We start from the raw sequence: 14,985 nt of genomic DNA, 5'->3' as shown, positions 1-14,985 counted from the left end.
TCTTGGTTGCAATATATCGTGGTGCGAGTATGCAGCATAATTTGCCTCAAACTGTAGTCAATAGATTGTTTGGTGCAACGGTATTGTAATCAGAAGTGTTCAGCATGGTTGTTAAACTGCATGTTTTTAATGTGTTGACAGTTAAAGGAGGAAGACAGAAGATAAGCTAAAAATGTGAGTTTCCTGCTTCCTGCAGGGAATCTTTATAGGCTTTGTTCAAACTGAACCTCCTTTTTGTTGTTTCACATAATCATTCAATCGCTGGTTTACTTATATTCGTGAAATGTGTTCTGCAGTGGTTTTTACACTTGGGTGTGCTGTCTCTCATGTTAGAATAACAGCTCTTTACTGTAAGGACTTCTGCTAATTGCTTTCACTTGGAGTCAGAAAAGATGGGTAGTCACAAGTTTGTGTGTTAGGAGTACCAAGGGGACTCAGGCTTTCTGCTTCATTGCATATGCACATTCAGCTTCTAGTGCAAAGCTGCCATTTCGTTCCTGTACAAAGTAGTTAAAGTCAAAATCTAGTCAGTAGTAGAACTTTAACTATTATTTTTGTCAAAGTTTTAGAGGTTCTGATATGCTGCAAACATTAAAAAGAAGTCAAGAGCTACTGTCAGGATACTGTTGTGACTTACGAAGTTGCAGGAAGCTGCCAAATTTGGTTTAATTTGTGTTTCCCACAAAAACTGTCCTTTGTTACGTGGTACATACTCAACACTCCTTCTCGTGAAAGAATGTAGCTTTGTTTCTGACACTACTTTGGAGATAGAGAGCAGGCTCCACAGTAATACTGAATGAGAGTGGCATAGGGATTTTTGCCATTTTGAATAGCTGTCTTGCAATCAGAAATAATGTGATGGGGCTTTCCTCATCAATGGTTCTCTTTTATTAGCAGAAGTTGGTTTGAATTCTTATAGTGCATTTTTTTACAGCACCTCTGAACAGTTGTGCAATTTTAATAAAATTTCTGATGTGCACAGTTTAGCTGGGTTTCCTCCTAGCATGCAGCTGTTGGTATTCTATTTGCTATGCTTCGTTTCTCCCTCTTTTTTCAGACTCAAGATCAGTCTGTGGTGTTTTAATTGTAAACACAATAGATAAATTTAGCTTATTTCCTCCTCTATCTGAGACAAGACATAAGTAGTGGTAGTTCAGAGCCTTGAATGTTTTTCAAACAGCAATAGATTTTAAAGCACAGTAGTAAATAGAACAGATACTAGGCTTACAGAAAGGTACAAAATAAAGATTACCACTGTTCCACATCAAAATAAATTGTCCTTTTTTTTAAATACTAATTTAACACGTGGTAGATACCATCTACTAATACTTCTCTTGTCCAGTGATTCCTAACGTTGAAGAGTTGGGTGTTATGTCCTTTTCTCAGGAGATCAGCAAGTCATTCTTTGTCTGGAACTTCCTAGAAACTCCGATCTTCACTTCCAGAGGATGGAGATCTTTGTTTTGTTTTGATTTGGTACAAAAAAAGCCTTCTGTAAATTGAGGTCTGGCAGCACAAATACGTTCATAGCTGTGGTACCTGGAAACATAAATGTGCATATTTTTTCACTGTTGTTATAAGAAACTTCAGTTTATAGTTAAATAAAATACCAAAGAATTTAAATTCAAGTCTTCCAAGAGCTGTGGTGATCTTCAAAACGTACTTTCAGAATGATCCTGATAGTATAGGTTGTATTGCTCCAAGGATGTATGGTAAAAGTGGTAAAAGCCGAATGATTTAGGAAGACCATTCTATATTTCAGAAGTGATTTGTAGACTCTTAAAAAGCTGGGGAGCCTCTCTGTGTCAGGCATTTTCATACCATTATTAGGAAGAATGTGAGTTTTAAAAGCTTTCATTTTACTGGTACTTTGTGTCAGCTGTGAGCAGCAAAGGAAGAACAAAGGTGAGGAATGTGAAGAATAGAATGAAGGGAATATACTTATGAAAATCTCATTTTTAGAGAGTCTTACAGCTTACTTATAGTAAATTTGATTAGACACTGTTTTGCAGTGCCCAAGTTCTAACTCTCCAATGTTTCTTCATTGTGCTGTTTGTGCAGGCCGCTCCTGGAGCGGGAGATGTGTCTCAGGAGCCTGGAACAGGCAACTGGAGAGGATTGCTGAAACCCTCAAAAGCAGAAGAGGTATCGGCAGAGGAAAAATCCAAGCCAGCTGCAGCCCTACCTGCTAGTCCTCAAAAAGGACATGCTGTAAACCTATTAGATGTGGTGAGTCATGAAAGACAAACACCTCCTCTTTGTAATTCAGGCTCAGGAAAGAAAACATCTAAATTCCATATCTTGTAACTTTGCTATTAATATATGATATCTTTGTAAAAAGTTACTATTATGGGGACAGAGAGCTCTAGCCAGTCTCTTCTGCTTTCCTGTTTGCCCAGTCCTTCATCTTCCCCCCCCCTCCAGTTTCAGCGTATGATTTGGGATAACTGGCTTCCTTTCACAAATTCTTGTGCAAGTGAACTCCTTGTCTAGATGGCTCTTTGTACAGAAACAAATCTCAGCTCATGTCTCAACTCCAATTCCTGCTCTTTTTTGCTGAAGTTGGCATTTTATATTAGAGGAAAAGAATCATTGAAGACAAAAGCCACTTAAGTTAAAAATAGATGGAGATTCTTTAAGTGTTTAGAGAGCTTAGTTCCTTTAGTGAGCTTTTAAAAAAAAAATTTAGTAGTGGTGCACTCTGACCTGTGTTTCATAGATCTGGATTTTGACATGTCTCTAATTTTACTTCTGAAGAATTAGAGGTTTATTGCAAGACAGTCTACATCTATCAAACCATTGGACTAAAAGAGCAATAGTTTATTTTAGACTCCACAGTTTGAGTTTTATTTACTTATGCAAATGATCAGAATTGGTAAACAGAGGCTTTTTTTTTTTTTTTACATAGCCTGTACCTGTTGCACGCAAACTTTCTGCCCGTGAGCAGCGAGATTGTGAAGTGATTGAACGACTTATTAAATCTTACTTCCTTATTGTCAGGAAGAACATTCAGGACAGGTAAAGCAAAACTTAAAACAAAATTACAAGAGTAATGTATATAATCTTGTTGTTTTATCGTGTTCTTATGTTTGTAAGCAGAGAGAAAATATGATTTTCTTTTTTTTAGAAGGGGCAGCAGCAGTAAAACTTGACCCTTTACAGAATTAAGAAGCCTGAAGAAGCACTTCTTTTCTTTAATGGTTTGAGTTCTGTATTATATTGAGTGAAAGGTTTAATTAGTTAGGACATGGCTGCTTTTCTGGAGGATACTGCAATTCAGATTGATGATTTGCAGCAAATAACTGGAATGAACTCTAGGTGCTGTGTACCCCTGACAGAACTTAGCTTTGCCATCCTGTTATTTCAAATGGGAAGGCTGAATAGGAACTACTGTGGCTAAGTTTTCTAGTATTTAGCTATAAGGATGGAAATAGCATAAAAGTGATATTTCTGCTGTATGCAACTATGGAAAGTGCCTTTAAAGTTTTGCTTAAAAATTGTCATACACTTTTTTTTTTTTGTAATGAAGAATGATGTAAAACTTTGCTTTGCTTAAGTCTTTGTGGAAAGACCTAACTTTTTATATATATTTTTATATATATATATATATATTCCCACATATATGGAAAATTTTGGGAGAAATAAGGGAATCTGGAAACCAGGGATTAGAGCAGTAAACTAATATTCTCCTCAATATAATTTTTAGTATTTCATGGTAGGGAATTGCTTTGTTTACCTTAATTTTACTGCAGTGTTAATACTAGTAGAGTTACCTCCTTGCGTACTCTAAACAAACCCTTCACATTCTTTGCAGTGAATATGTGTATATAACGAAAAAATAAAATGCTATCTCAAGCATTATAAATTTGATGTATTAGGAAATCCTTACCTAATTCAGAAACATTTTTAGAAAATACCTCTCAAAGATGGTACTCATGTCTATCCCATATCATACTCGCAGAACTAATTCAGGCTCTTACTTGGATGGTTTGAATGGTATCTGTACCCACACAGCTTTGAACCTGAGTTTTGGGTTGGTTTCACTCTTAGCCAGGTGACTTCCAAAATACTGTAGGTAGGCTTCTTTCTTAAGCTCTTCTTTTGGTAGAACTTGCAAGGTATTGGCTTGAAAGGAGAATGTAAATTGAATTACTTGAGTACTAATAGCTCTATATGGTCTCATCATGATTTCCCAGAAGTCTTCCCACAACTGGGTAGTAAAGAACCATAAAGCAGCAGAATGTAGTGGGCAAATTCCCAGCCAAACTTAGGAGCATGATTCTAAAAGCTCAGATGTGTTGATGGATCCCAGTTGATCCTGGGTCTGTCTGTCTAGTCATGCATGGTCCTTGTCAAGTTAATTCTGCAGTGACAACACGGCTTCACTAAGGGCAGATCGTGCCTGACAAATCTGGTGGCCTTCTATGATAAAGTGACCTGCTCGGTTGACATGGGGTGAGCGGTGGATGTTGTCTACCTGGACTTCTCCAAGGCTTTCAATACGGTCCCCCACAGCCTCCTGGAGAAATTGATGCGTTATGGCCTAGACAAGTGGTCTGTATGGTGGGTGAGGAATTGGCTGGCGGGCTGCACCCAAAGGGTGGTGGTAAATAGCTCTTTTTCTAACTGGCAACCTGTCACAAGTGGGGTCCCCCAGGGATCGATATTGGGCCCAACGCTATTCAATATCTTCATAAGTGATCTGGATAATGGTATCAAGCGTAGCCTGATGAAGTTTGCAGGTGACACCAAACTGAGCAGGGAAGTAGACGCCCTGGAAGGGAGAGCCACCCTGCAGGAAGATCTGGATAGGCTAGAAGAGTGGGCTAACAAGAACCTTACGAAGTTTAACAAGGACAAGTGTAAGGTCTTGCACCTGGGAAAACATAATGGATGTCACGGATGTCACCTATCTGGATTTCTGGAAGGCCTTTGACATGGTCTCCCACAATATCCTCCTCTCTAAATTGGAAGGATATGGATTTGATGGGCAGACTGTTCGGTGGATAAGGAATTGGCTGGATGGTCGCATCCAGAGGGTAGTGGTCAATGGCTCGATGTCCAGATGGAGATCAGTGACGAGTGGTGTCCCTCAGGGGTCTGCACTGGGGCCAGTGCTGTTCAGTGTCTTCATCGATGATATAGACAGTGGGATCGAGTGCACCCTCAGCAAGTTTGAAGATGACACCAAGCTGAGTGGTGCAGTTGACATGCCTGAGGGATAGGATGCCATCCAGAGGGACCTGGACAGGCTGGAGAGGTGGGCCTGTGTGAACCTCATGAGGTTCAACAAGGACAAGTGCAAGGTCCTGCACTTGGGTCGGGGCAATCCCCAGTATCAACACAGGCGGGGGGATGAAGGGATTGAGTGCAGCCCTGCTGAGAAGGACTTGGGGGTACTGATAGACGAAAAGCTGGACATGAGCCAGCAAAGTGCTCTCACAGCCCAGAACGCCAACCGTATCCTGGGCTGCATCAAAAGAAGTGTGGCCAGCAGGTTGAGGGAGGTGATTCTGCCCCTCTGCTCTGGTGAGACCCTACCTGGAGTATTGCGTCCAGCTGTGGAGCCCTCAGTACAAGAAGGACATGGACCTGTTGGAGAGGGTCCAGAGGAGGGCCACAAAAATGATCAGAGGGAGGGAACACCTCTCTTATGAGGAAAGGCTGAAAGAGCTGGGGTTGTTCAGCCTGGAGAAGAGAAGACTGCAGGGAGACCTTATTGCGGCCTTTCAGTACTTAAAGGGAGCTTATAAGAAAGATGGGGACAGACTTTTTAGCAGGGCCAGTAGCAATAGGACAAGGGGTAATGGTTTTAAACTAAAAGAGGGTAGATTCAGACTAGATATAAGGAAGAAATTTTTCATGATGAGGGTGGTGAAACACTGGAACGGATTGCCCAGAGAGATGGTAGATGCCCCATCCTTGGAAACATTCAAGGACAGGCTGGATGGGGATCTGAGCAACCTGATCTAGTTCTAGATGTCCCTGCCAGTTGCAGGGGGGATGGACTAGGTGACCTTTAAAGGTCCCTTCCATCCCAAAGCATTCTATGATTCTATGATAATCCAGGAGTGCAGCTCAAACTGGGATCCACCTGGCTAGAGAGCAGCTCTGTGGAAAGGGACCTGGGCGGTCCCAGTGGACAGAAAGCTCAATATGAGTGAACAGTGTGCTGCTGCGGCCAAGAGGGACAATAGGATGCTGGGTTGCATCAACAAGGGCATCACCAGCAGAGATAAAGAAGTCATTATCCCTCTCTAGTCAGCGCTTGTCAGGCCACATCTGGAATACTGTGTACAGTTCTGGTCACCATTATACAAAAAAGATGTGGACTGGCTGGAGGGGGACCAGAGAAGGGCCACTAAGATGATCAGGGGTCTGGGAAGCCTGCCATATGAGGACAGGCTGAGAGAACTGGGCTTGTTCAGCCTTGAGAAAAGGAGGCTTAGAAGTGATCTTATCACCATGTACCAGTACTTAGAGGGTAGCTACAAAGAAGATGGAGACTCCCTTTTTACAAGGAGTCACACGGTGAGGACTAGGGATAATGGGTACAAGTTACTCCCAGGGAGATTCCAGTTGGACACGAGAGGAGGATTTTTCACAATGAGAACAGTCAATCATTGGAATAATCTCCCCAGGGAAGTGATTGACTCCACTACGCTGAACACGTTTAAGACTCAGCTGGACATGGTGCTGGGCCATCTCATCTAGACTGTGCAAATTCTTGCCTAGAAACGTTGGACCAGATGATCCTTGAGGTCCCTTCCAACCTGATATTCTATGATTCTATGAATTGCAGCACTCTGAGAATGAGCAAAGATTCTTTATCTGCCTTGATTTAGGGCTATGGGCACATGAGAAGAGTGATGTGGTCACTACTTAATGAGTCAGTACTGATTATATGTCAACTCCCAGTTCACTCTAGTTGCAAAATACTGCTGCTAAGAATTACACCAACAAGGCTGTCTAAAATAAAATTTTTTATTTCTCAGTTGGGAATGCCCATCAGTATTCTTATTGTCAGTTACTGTCACTCTGATGAAATAACCTCAGGTGTGCTAACTCAATTTTTGATCCTATGTTTATATCCCCAGATTTTGGTACTGCGTTAGTATGATGATTTGATTTTGTCAATACTCATGTAAATATTTTCCCCCACTTTTTCAGAAGAGTACTGCTACACATATCCTAAGTCCTAAAGAAAATCAGGTTCAGCTAAATTCAATACTTGGAATTCTTTTCAGGAAGCTTAGTGGCATGGAAATCAGAGCTAAAACAGTGGTTTCTTTCAGGTGTTTTAGCCTGACATAGATCTGAAAAATGTTGCCCTACAGATTCTGTAGTCTCTTTCTGATGGATTGTTCTTGATTCTCATTGGTTGCTGCCTGCCTCCATTCCGGACAAATATGTTTTTCACACTTAAACTCAATTTGCAGTTTTAAATTACCTTCACATTATGCTCTCTGATATCAGAGATAATGTGGCCTGGTGTTTGAACAGTGATCCTGTTTTCAGTTCATCTGCTAAGATTGGATATATGAATTTTTTCTTTGCCTCTTTCCTTTCTCATTCACACATTAAGATTGATTCTAGGGTTGAAATACTTTAGCTTTTTGTCATGCCTAGCACAGTGGAGACTCAGATTGGTTTCTAGTGAGCAAAGTAATTTATTCTTATTTTATTTTTTACGCTATATATATATTCGTGTTCTTTACAATCCAGCTATTCTATTTGAAAGAAATTCAACAGCTCTTAAATTGCACAAGATACTGCATTTACTTGAGAGAGAGAGTTTTTATTTATGGTAGTGGTAAATTCCTGGTAGTTTGAGCCAAGGTTATGTGTAGGCACTTGCTCACACTGTGCATTCTTCAATCTAGAACAGACCTGGTTTTGAATAATCCTTTCTGAAGAAACAATCTTTCTGTGCTTGCAGTGTGCCAAAGGCAGTGATGCATTTTCTGGTGAACCACGTGAAAGACACTCTTCAGAGTGAGCTGGTAGGCCAGCTGTATAAATCCTTGTTGTTGGATGACCTTCTGACGGAATCTGAGGACATGGCACAGCGCAGAAAAGAGGCAGCTGACATGCTAAAGGTATTAAAAAAAATCGGGAGTTCACAGGAGTAGTTAATTAAATTGAAATCATATAAATGTGAGATTTTTGGAAGACTTGCCTTCCGTTTTTCTTTGCTGCTTTTTAGGAGTATGCCAGTGTAGTACTTCTCTCTGCTAGAGGAATGAAAAGCAATATGTGATCAGAAACTATTATGTAGATTGAGTAGTTGGGAAGAGGCGACTTAAACTGTATTTTGGGCGTAAAGTAGAAGCTCTGATCTGGTGTTCTTTTCAATTATACATTTGGTTTTAATAATTTGCTTTTATTTAACTTTACTTCATAGTGTTCAGCAGTTCTCTTTTGGGCAATTAAGCTTACAGTGTTTTAAGTGCTTGTTCATGTGTATGCTTCACCCAGAGCCTACTGGTGAAGCGCTGCTGTATCTAGACAGTACTCCATAATGTGAACAGTGGCAATGTTGGGACTCACGATGAGCCCTGTGTACATCTGTATGACAGTGTTTGTGACATGTCTGTGTTACAGAACTCTTCATTTCTTCATTGTTCAACTATGTGGTGTATCAGAGTGATATAAAGTGATATAAAATAGGTACAGTTTACCTTTTATTTTGAGGAAGGTTTAAAGCATTAAAACTGCAGTGAAAAAGTCTGCCCTTCTTGAGTATTCATAAATACAAAATGTGAAGACAAACATAGGTGTTACTGGCTACACTGATTACGTAGAAGTTGCTCAAAACAATGACAATGAGCTCTTTTTGCTTCTAACTGGAAGTTCAGTTTCCAATTAATTTTTAATTCTTACCTCTCTAAAGAAATGATTTAATGACACCTATGCTAAGTTTTACCATGACCTTTTGCTTTGTAGTATTTTCCACCTGCCTAATCTTTTGCAGATGGAAGGCTTGAGAGTTGTTAATCAATGTTGTAGGTCGTTACCACTCATTTCATACTGAAAAGTACTAGCTTTAATTTGATTTTTAACATCACACTTCCTAGACTGCTGCTGCTATCTCTTTGAGAAATCTCTTTAGAAAAACAAAATAACTTTGGCTTTTCTGTCTTTCTGCATGCAGGCCCTGCAGCGAGCCAGTCAGATCATTGCAGAGATTCGTGAGACACATCTTTGGTGAAGATGGTACCAGCCACACTATTTATATGCATCGGAGGTTACATTGACTTGAAAATTGCTAGGCATGGTATACGGAGTAGAACTTTTATTTATGAACTCTTATCTGTGTACTGCAACTGTGTAAATCTGCTCATGTAAAGACAGTTGGTTTGATTTGCAAACAGAAATATATGCTGTATTTTGCAAAAATAAGTCGTATTTAATCCACATAATAAATGGCTCTAAATGTTTCCTTACCAGCTTTCTGGTGCAAATTAAAGCAGACCAAGTCTACTGTCTCAGTGACAGTCTCATTTGAACTTGGGGAAAAAAACAGTCAAGTTCCAGTGCCTGACTTGCTAAACAGGTTGCCTGTGGTTAAGATGGACGGTGTAGTCTTGTGGCATAGTTTTAAGCTGCTTTTACAATAGAAGTTTAAATACTGTGAAGAGAAGAGAGCACCGAGTATTTTCTTTCATCAATATATTGCATGCACTATGACAGATGGAGGTATCAATTTTATAGCACAGTAGAGATGTCTACCGTATTACTATGTATGTGTGTCCCCATTTTTTTTCCCCAACTGTTAAAATTGCAGAGAAAACCTTGAACTTCATTTAAGGGAGTATCATGTAGGAAGAATTAGCCTGGAGCTTGCGAACAGTAAGGGCCTACTAAAAAGTGGGTGCAAAGTTATTCATGTGCACTGGAGCTTGTGTATAAATGTAGGGGATTATAATCAGGTACAAGGACACCTTCCCCTTCCTCCCCGCTGGGACCAAGCCCCTGGACCATCCGATAGCAAATTTGTTCTGGCAAAACTGAAAAATAAAAACGCATTTCAAAACTGTTATGGGATACTAAGTGTTTGTTTTAAAAACAGATTAAGTTGGCCAGGGAGAAGGGGATCCCCACTACTTCTTCTGAATTTTGGAATGTATGACAGTATGAAACAAAGTCTGATGTATTGCAATATTTATAGCAGAGATTAGTTACTTTCGAAGAGATTTTACTGTGCTGTAAGTAGCTTTTTTTCTTTGTTTTGTTTTGGTTTTGAGGACAATCCTAAAATTAGGGAATTTCAGGTTGGAAATTAAGTTGATGAGTTATTTTCTTCTGATTATAATTCACATAGATGGATAAATATTGATCACACTAGCCTTTAAAAAGTAAACATTTTAATTTTTATGAATAAAAAATTATTTAAACTCCAGCCAGCACACTTGCATGTACTTTTCAAGCAGATTCTCTTTTTCCTATGAAGTAAAAATGTTTACTATGATGTTGCTCATATTTTATATCTTTAACACAACTTGCATGAAAAATAGGAGACTGCTGTTGACACCCGTGGCTTGCTTGTACGATATTGGGCCGATATAGCGAAGGTTTTATTTACCACATTCAGTTCCTTCCCCGTTTCATCAATGAACAGAAATGGAATTCTTTTTGTAAGCTGCTAGAGACTGAGAATTTAAAAACTGTTAAGACCTCAGTTTACAAGAAGGTCTTGTTTTTCTCATGGCAGTCATCTTCACTTTGGCACCGATACAAGCACAAGGAGTCAAGTCTGACAGACGCAACTTTTGGATACTTTTATGCGTGATCTGCCGTCATTCATGCAGAACACAGAAATATTCTGCAGTCTTAAACAGCCTGAAGTGTCACGATGCAGGCATTACATGTAATGAACGCAAAGGAAGCAATTTTAACTTCCGGCGCTGTATGCAGGGGTGGTAGTTCTCGGATTTAAGGAATGGGACTGTAGTGACGTTGAAGTGCGAGCCGCTTTTCCAACAACGGGTTGTGGTGAACAGTGAAAGCTTTTACTAGTTTTGTCAAAATCGTTACTTTTCTGGTTGGAATTCACTTGACGCCTCTCTCCCTTTTACTTTTGACATCTAAGAAGAATGTTTTCAACAAGGTAGAGCTGTGAACTGCCACCTCGGCTTTAGCTCCCCAAGCTGAGTCAAGTCTCTTGTGAAGACATATTCTGACTTTTTTGGTTTGGAAGTTTGGAAATGCTGCATAAAGCAAGTGAATTCCGTTTGTTTAAGAAATTCCTGCAAGTGATAACTGGCTCTGTAATGTCATGTGAAATTTCCAGTGTTAATTTGTTTTTTGAAATGTTACGACTTCTTTTGTCTAAGTGAGTTTCACAGAACTTTCCAATTTGGTAATGTTTGAGTGCCAAGGAATGAACTTGGTTTGTAATCCTTAATGCAAGTCTTGAAAAGTCCATGCTGTAAGAATCCTGTTATTAAATAAACAGATAATACACCAGATTAATTATCCCAGAAATCAGGATTTGAACTGGCTTGTAGTTCAGGTGGTAGGACTTACATGCTCTTACAAGTTAGGAGTGTAACTAGCGCTATTTGTACAGCCTTATGTATGTTTGCACTTGCCCTCATGCAATTCTACGTTGTTAGCTCCTGTACGGTTGCACAAGTAATGGTGTAGACAGGCTGCTAGTGGCTACTAATGGTTTTTAAAGAGTCTGTTGTCTGGAATTCAACTGCAATGCTTAAAATGCTATTGCTACGGCCACCATTAGAAGAAATTATGGGGAAACCATGGAACAAAGCCTCATGAAGGTAGCAGCTGAGCAATTCCCAGATTAGACTGATGGTTTACGAATGTCTTCTAGTTCACCTTATTTCATTTAAACTAGAAATGCTTTTGTTATCAGTGCACAAATTTCAGCTAACTTAAAATAACTTGCTATCCAGTGAAAGACACAATCACGGGGGAGAATAACCACCGTAGCTAAGTTTAGACTAGTCCATGTTTGACGTGAATACCTGACCTGTGCGTGGTACTCCTGTAAATAAAACCTAGCATCCCTATGTGAACAGAGTTTGTCAGTAAATGCCTTGGGCTTTTTAGTAGTCGGTTTCAAATTTCACTTAGTGGAACAGAGGGGTAAGGGGGGTGTCTGTGTGCTTCAGACTGTACTCTCAAGTAACCATGACAAAACTTAGTAACACTTGCCTTTATCCTCTGCTTTATGGAGGATTGGCTTTGAAGGATGCCAGCTTGGATATTGCAAACTCGGGTCCCTGCTTTATGGAAGACAGCAGGGGAAGCAACTTGCCAGTCTGTCGTGCCCCTGTTGGTACCTTGAATTGCATTACCTTGAGTGGTTTTTTTTCCACAGTTAAATCCTTTGGCTATGAGAGCGATGGCTAGCTAGTGCTTCTGTAGATACTGAAGATCTCAAGTGCTTCTGCTTTTTAACTTGTTGCCAGTTCAGCTCTGTGCTTGGAGGTGAGAGCTAGGTGATGAATGCTTCAAAGTTTCAGAGAAAAACAGTCGGCCACCCGAGTATGGTTTTATGCCCAGTGACACTGTTTAAACTGGTGAAGGTGCTTTCGTGCTCCGCTAGCTCCCTTTTAGTTTACTCGCTGCACCCCTTTCACTTTCACCCCTTACCTCTTCACTGCTGGCTGCCACAATAACGTTACAGTCAAGTCCTCCCGTTTTTGCTGTCCCTAGGTGCTCTACAAATGTGTTTGGTTTTTCTTTTTTTTTTTCACTATCTGGCCCAAATAATCACTTTTCCTCTCGCGCTTCCACATCACGCAGTTGTAGCCATGTTAAAATCTTTAATGTTAGTTACGACTTGTTTCCATTGGAAGAAGCTATGTCTCCGATTACCTGAACGTACCTGTTTTGGGGTATATGAGAAACGAGACGAGGCTAAGAAAGATTACTTGGTTTTTTGGTCATCCTTCATTCTCGGCCTAAGTGTTCAAACGCTCAGTTGCGATACCCTGTCCAGTCGTGCAAAGTAGCGGTTGTGTCCAGCTCGTTCTTTGGAAAGAGTCAGGGAAGGGTCTGGCTTGCTAGGAGCCGGTCAAAAAGGGAAGCACGGACTACGTTTCTTGGCGTTCATGGATCTTACTTAAAACCTTGTACGCAAAGGATTTCATTCCCTCTTTTATTTTGTTCGTGTAACAGTAAATAAAATGCTTTTAATACTTGACCAAAGTGGGTACTAATAGTTTTAAAAAAATGCTGAAATTTGTGGGTGGAAGTGTATCTGTCTGCACCATTTGGAGATGAAGGGAACAAGGCAGGCGAGAGATCGGACATGAAACATGGCTTTACTCCTGGGAGCCTGTTTCCCGCAAGCAGAAAGTGAGTGTCAAACCTGATCTGTTGAGTTTCTCTGGAGGGTAACCTGGGTGTGTACTGGTATATTGTGTTCCCAGGTGCGTGGCTCTGTGTTGCTATAATGCTTCTGCCATTGCAGGAACAAGGCGGCTATGTCAAGTGGATGAACTCAACTTTCCCTGCCCTCCTCCTACCCTTTTCAGGTCAAGGCTGTGATTTTGCCTCCACGCGCTTTCTCTAGGATAGCGCTGATCATTACTGCAGCTCAAGGCAGAGTAACGAGCAACACAAACTGGTCCTGAGGGCTAACAGGACAGGGAGAGCTTTTTTTTAAGGTAGGAATGACTCACCTACTTTTTATTTTTTTCTGTGTAACAGAGATGAGGACAGAGAGATCTCATTATCAGGCAGAGAAGTGGGATCTAGGAACTGAAATTCATGCCAATAACTCCATGTGGTGAGCTACTGAAAGTGCTACCATATTGCAGTTTAATAATCCGGAGACCCTGGGAGGTATAAGCAGCAAGCCACTATAACGTGTCCCTACTGAAATCTTGATTGACACTGCAAATACAGCCAACATCAAGTTGATCACATCAGATTGATCCACATCAAGTTAAAAAACAAAAACCCAACCAGCCCAACCCACGACAAGCCACCTAAAAAACCAACAGAAACTCCCCACCCAAGTACAGAATATCTGGATTCTGGAGACTTGCTAACATTTCTTACCATTTCCCTCTTGTTCTCAGAGGCTGGGTGGTTTTAAACCAGGGGAAATGCCGTGACTTCTAACCACACAAGAGGTGGTGATGAGTTACCACATTCAGGTGGCTCAGATCAAGGCCTCTCCCATTGTGGCTGCTGTGACAGCAAAAGTGTATTGTCTAGGAGTTTCACGGCCTAGGAGACGATTCTGCGCGGCCCGAGAGCGAGGATTACCCTGCACCTTGAAAACAGCACTGCAGCCAAGGCCCAAAGCAATCAGTCACCTCCTGGGACAGGCTGAGGCTTTCCTATGTGTTTGCACTGGGGCAGGGAGGGTCCCTCAGGAAAAAAGTTTGAGCCAGCCAGCTGCATTACTGTATTCTCAGTCAAGTAACCAGTGCTAAGGAATTCAAACAGGGGCTGGTGCTACAACTAATCTTGGTCACCGCATGTGGGTTTTGTTGTTGTTCAGGTGACCCGGCTGCAAGTACTGTGGCACCTGTATTGCCCAAGCAACCCAGTCCCCAGCCCCACCATGGGAAGGGACTTCAGCAAGGTGGTGTACTCCATGCTGATTTGATGCCAGGTGTGGAAGCAGCTGTAGTGGCTAGTAATACAAAAGGGGGGTGGTGGGGGTGGTGTTTTGGAGCAATACAGCAATACGACCTTTAAATGGAGAGGTTGCTGGTCCAGCAACTCTCCGAGAACCTTCTCACTGTCATGCTGTCTTTGCAAGAAAATGAGGAAGCTATGATGATCCCAAACGCTGGCTGGGCCGTCAGCAGTAGGATCACTTTCTGCTCTTTCCTGAAGAAGTGCAGCTTTTGCATGTTGCCCTAGCTGAAAGGTCTGGCTTTTTCCATTGCAGAAGTGCTCTAGCTTCCCTCACATGTGTCCTGGTCCGGACAGCCTTGTGCTGCTGTTCACCCACAACTCCTAGGCCTCTAAAGTTAAGAAAAGCTTTCCTGTACA

The 14,985-nt window shown here is 41.2% G+C and overlaps 1 protein-coding gene across 6 annotated transcripts in view; it reads left to right on the top strand.

Annotated features, from left to right (window-relative positions):
• Positions 1 to 11,471, top strand: part of DNM1L (dynamin 1L) — a 43,602-nt gene extending 32,131 nt beyond the window's left edge. For all 6 annotated transcript variants that reach the window (XM_087763780.1, XM_087763782.1, XM_009473620.2 and 3 more), the window contains 4 exons: positions 2,062 to 2,229; positions 2,909 to 3,018; positions 7,940 to 8,099; positions 9,155 to 11,471. In XM_087763780.1, coding sequence (XP_087619906.1) covers positions 2,062 to 2,229; positions 2,909 to 3,018; positions 7,940 to 8,099; positions 9,155 to 9,211 — 495 coding nt within the window. In that variant the 3' untranslated portion in view covers positions 9,212 to 11,471. The remainder of the gene's footprint in view (positions 1 to 2,061; positions 2,230 to 2,908; positions 3,019 to 7,939; positions 8,100 to 9,154) is intronic.
• The last annotated feature ends 3,514 nt before the right edge of the window (positions 11,472 to 14,985 follow it).

This window comes from Nipponia nippon, unplaced genomic scaffold, assembly GCF_047370975.1.
Source record: "Nipponia nippon isolate SJK-2023a ecotype South Korea unplaced genomic scaffold, ASM4737097v1 scaffold_3, whole genome shotgun sequence".
Taxonomy (NCBI): domain Eukaryota; kingdom Metazoa; phylum Chordata; class Aves; order Pelecaniformes; family Threskiornithidae; genus Nipponia; species Nipponia nippon.
This window is presented reverse-complemented; position numbering and strand designations above follow the sequence as displayed.